Source organism: Sinocyclocheilus grahami, unplaced genomic scaffold (genome assembly GCF_001515645.1).
Source record: "Sinocyclocheilus grahami isolate Dianchi unplaced genomic scaffold, SAMN03320097.WGS_v1.1 scaffold12161.1, whole genome shotgun sequence".
Taxonomy (NCBI): Eukaryota; Metazoa; Chordata; class Actinopteri; order Cypriniformes; family Cyprinidae; genus Sinocyclocheilus; species Sinocyclocheilus grahami.
Window position 1 is genome coordinate 299 of NW_015514252.1, and position 1,466 is coordinate 1,764.

Sequence of the window (1,466 nt, forward strand, 5' to 3'; positions counted from 1 at the left end):
CTCTCACACACACTCTCTCTCACACACACACACTCTCTCTCTCACACACTCACTGCACACACACACACACTCTCACACACACTCTCTCTCACACACACACACTCTCTCTCTCACACACTCACTGCACACACACACACACTCTCACACACACTCTCTCTCACACACACACACTCTCTCTCTCACACACTCACTGCACACACACACACACTCTCACACACACTCTCTCTCACACACACACACTCTCTCTCTCACACACTCACTGCACACACACACACACTCTCACACACACTCTCTCTCACACACACACACTCTCTCTCTCACACACTCACTGCACACACACACACTCACACACACACCTGACAGCGAACATCATGGCGAACGTGGCGGATCTGCAGAGTAAATACAGTAAACTGGCTCAGGAGTATTCAAAGGTGAGCTCATCTTCATCATCATCATCAGACTTGATTCAGAGACACTATCTGGCATTTGTCCTTTCACCTTTTAACGTTTACAGTGTGTAAATCATTAAATGTGTATAGATGAACTCAGCTCTGTACTGTATGCAGTGGCTGCTTGCTGTATAAATGACTGCAGTGTGTGTGTGTGTGTGTGTCAGCTCAGAGCTCAGAATCAGGTGCTGAAGAAGGCCGTGGTGGACGAGCAGACCGCCTCCTGCTCCCTGAAGGTGTGTGTGACGTCTGGCCCGTTCATGCGGTGGAGGTCTGTTGTTGTGTGTTCATGTGTGTGTGTGTGTGTGTGTGCGTGCAGGACGAGCTGAAGCAGAAGGAGCAGAGCTCGAGGAAGGTGGAGCAGGAGATGGACAGCCTGAGCTTCAGGAACCAGCAGCTGACCAAACGAGTGGAGCTGCTGCAGGAGGAGCTGCTGCTGTCTGAGAGCAAGAGCAAGAAGAGCAAAGTGATCATACACACACATGCTGACTGTTCCATACATGACATATTCCATCTCCTAAACCTCACAAAACCCCTCTGCACATATTAAAACATATTTCATATTTCCTCTCGGTGACCGTTGGCTGGTCCTCACAGGTTAGCTGATGTTTTTGGTCTGCCGTACTCATGAGACACACACACACAGTTCTGTCAGAGCTGATGAGACGTAAATGAGCAGATCAGGAGCTCTTCTGTCCAGCCACAGGATTAGGAGAAGTTTTAGAAATTACAGGGACCAAATGAAATGCTCTGTTACTCTCAGACACGTGAGAGAGCGAGGATGTATGATGTGCATCATCCGTGATTGTGTGTGTGTGTGTGTGTGTGTGTGTTTAATGATGTCAGGTAAAGGCTCAGACGCTGGTAAGAGAAGCCAAGGACTGTCGAATCAGAACTGAAGAATGGTAAGAATTCACATTCAATCATAATTAAAGTGTAACGACTGTCTCTGATCCTTCATTCAGGACATCCGTTTCTGTTGTGTCCCATATCCAGATGGTAATTAAAGCACAGTGA

General features: G+C 47.9%; 1 protein-coding gene across 1 annotated transcript; it reads left to right on the forward strand.

Annotated features, from left to right (window-relative positions):
- Positions 1-301: 301 nt before the first annotated feature.
- LOC107578819 (protein phosphatase 1 regulatory subunit 21-like) lies at positions 302-1,275 on the forward strand. The gene is made up of 3 exons (XM_016264731.1): positions 302-431; positions 617-685; positions 769-1,275. The coding sequence occupies exons 1-3, from the start codon at positions 372-374 to the stop codon at positions 997-999; spliced, it is 360 nt and encodes a 119-aa protein (XP_016120217.1). The 5' UTR covers positions 302-371; the 3' UTR covers positions 1,000-1,275.
- Positions 1,276-1,466: the final 191 nt, after the last annotated feature.

What these genes read in the sequence shown, in the direction of transcription:
- LOC107578819 (XM_016264731.1), top strand. Translation starts at nt 372, where the DNA reads ATGGCGAACGTGGCGGATCTGCAGAGTAAATACAGTAAACTGGCTCAG. An exon ending in TGGCTCAGGAGTATTCAAAG is followed by an intron (nt 432 to 616) that starts GTGAGCTCATCT and finishes TGTGTGTGTCAG; the next exon opens with CTCAGAGCTCAGAATCAGGT. An exon ending in CCGCCTCCTGCTCCCTGAAG is followed by an intron (nt 686 to 768) that starts GTGTGTGTGACG and finishes GTGTGCGTGCAG; the next exon opens with GACGAGCTGAAGCAGAAGGA.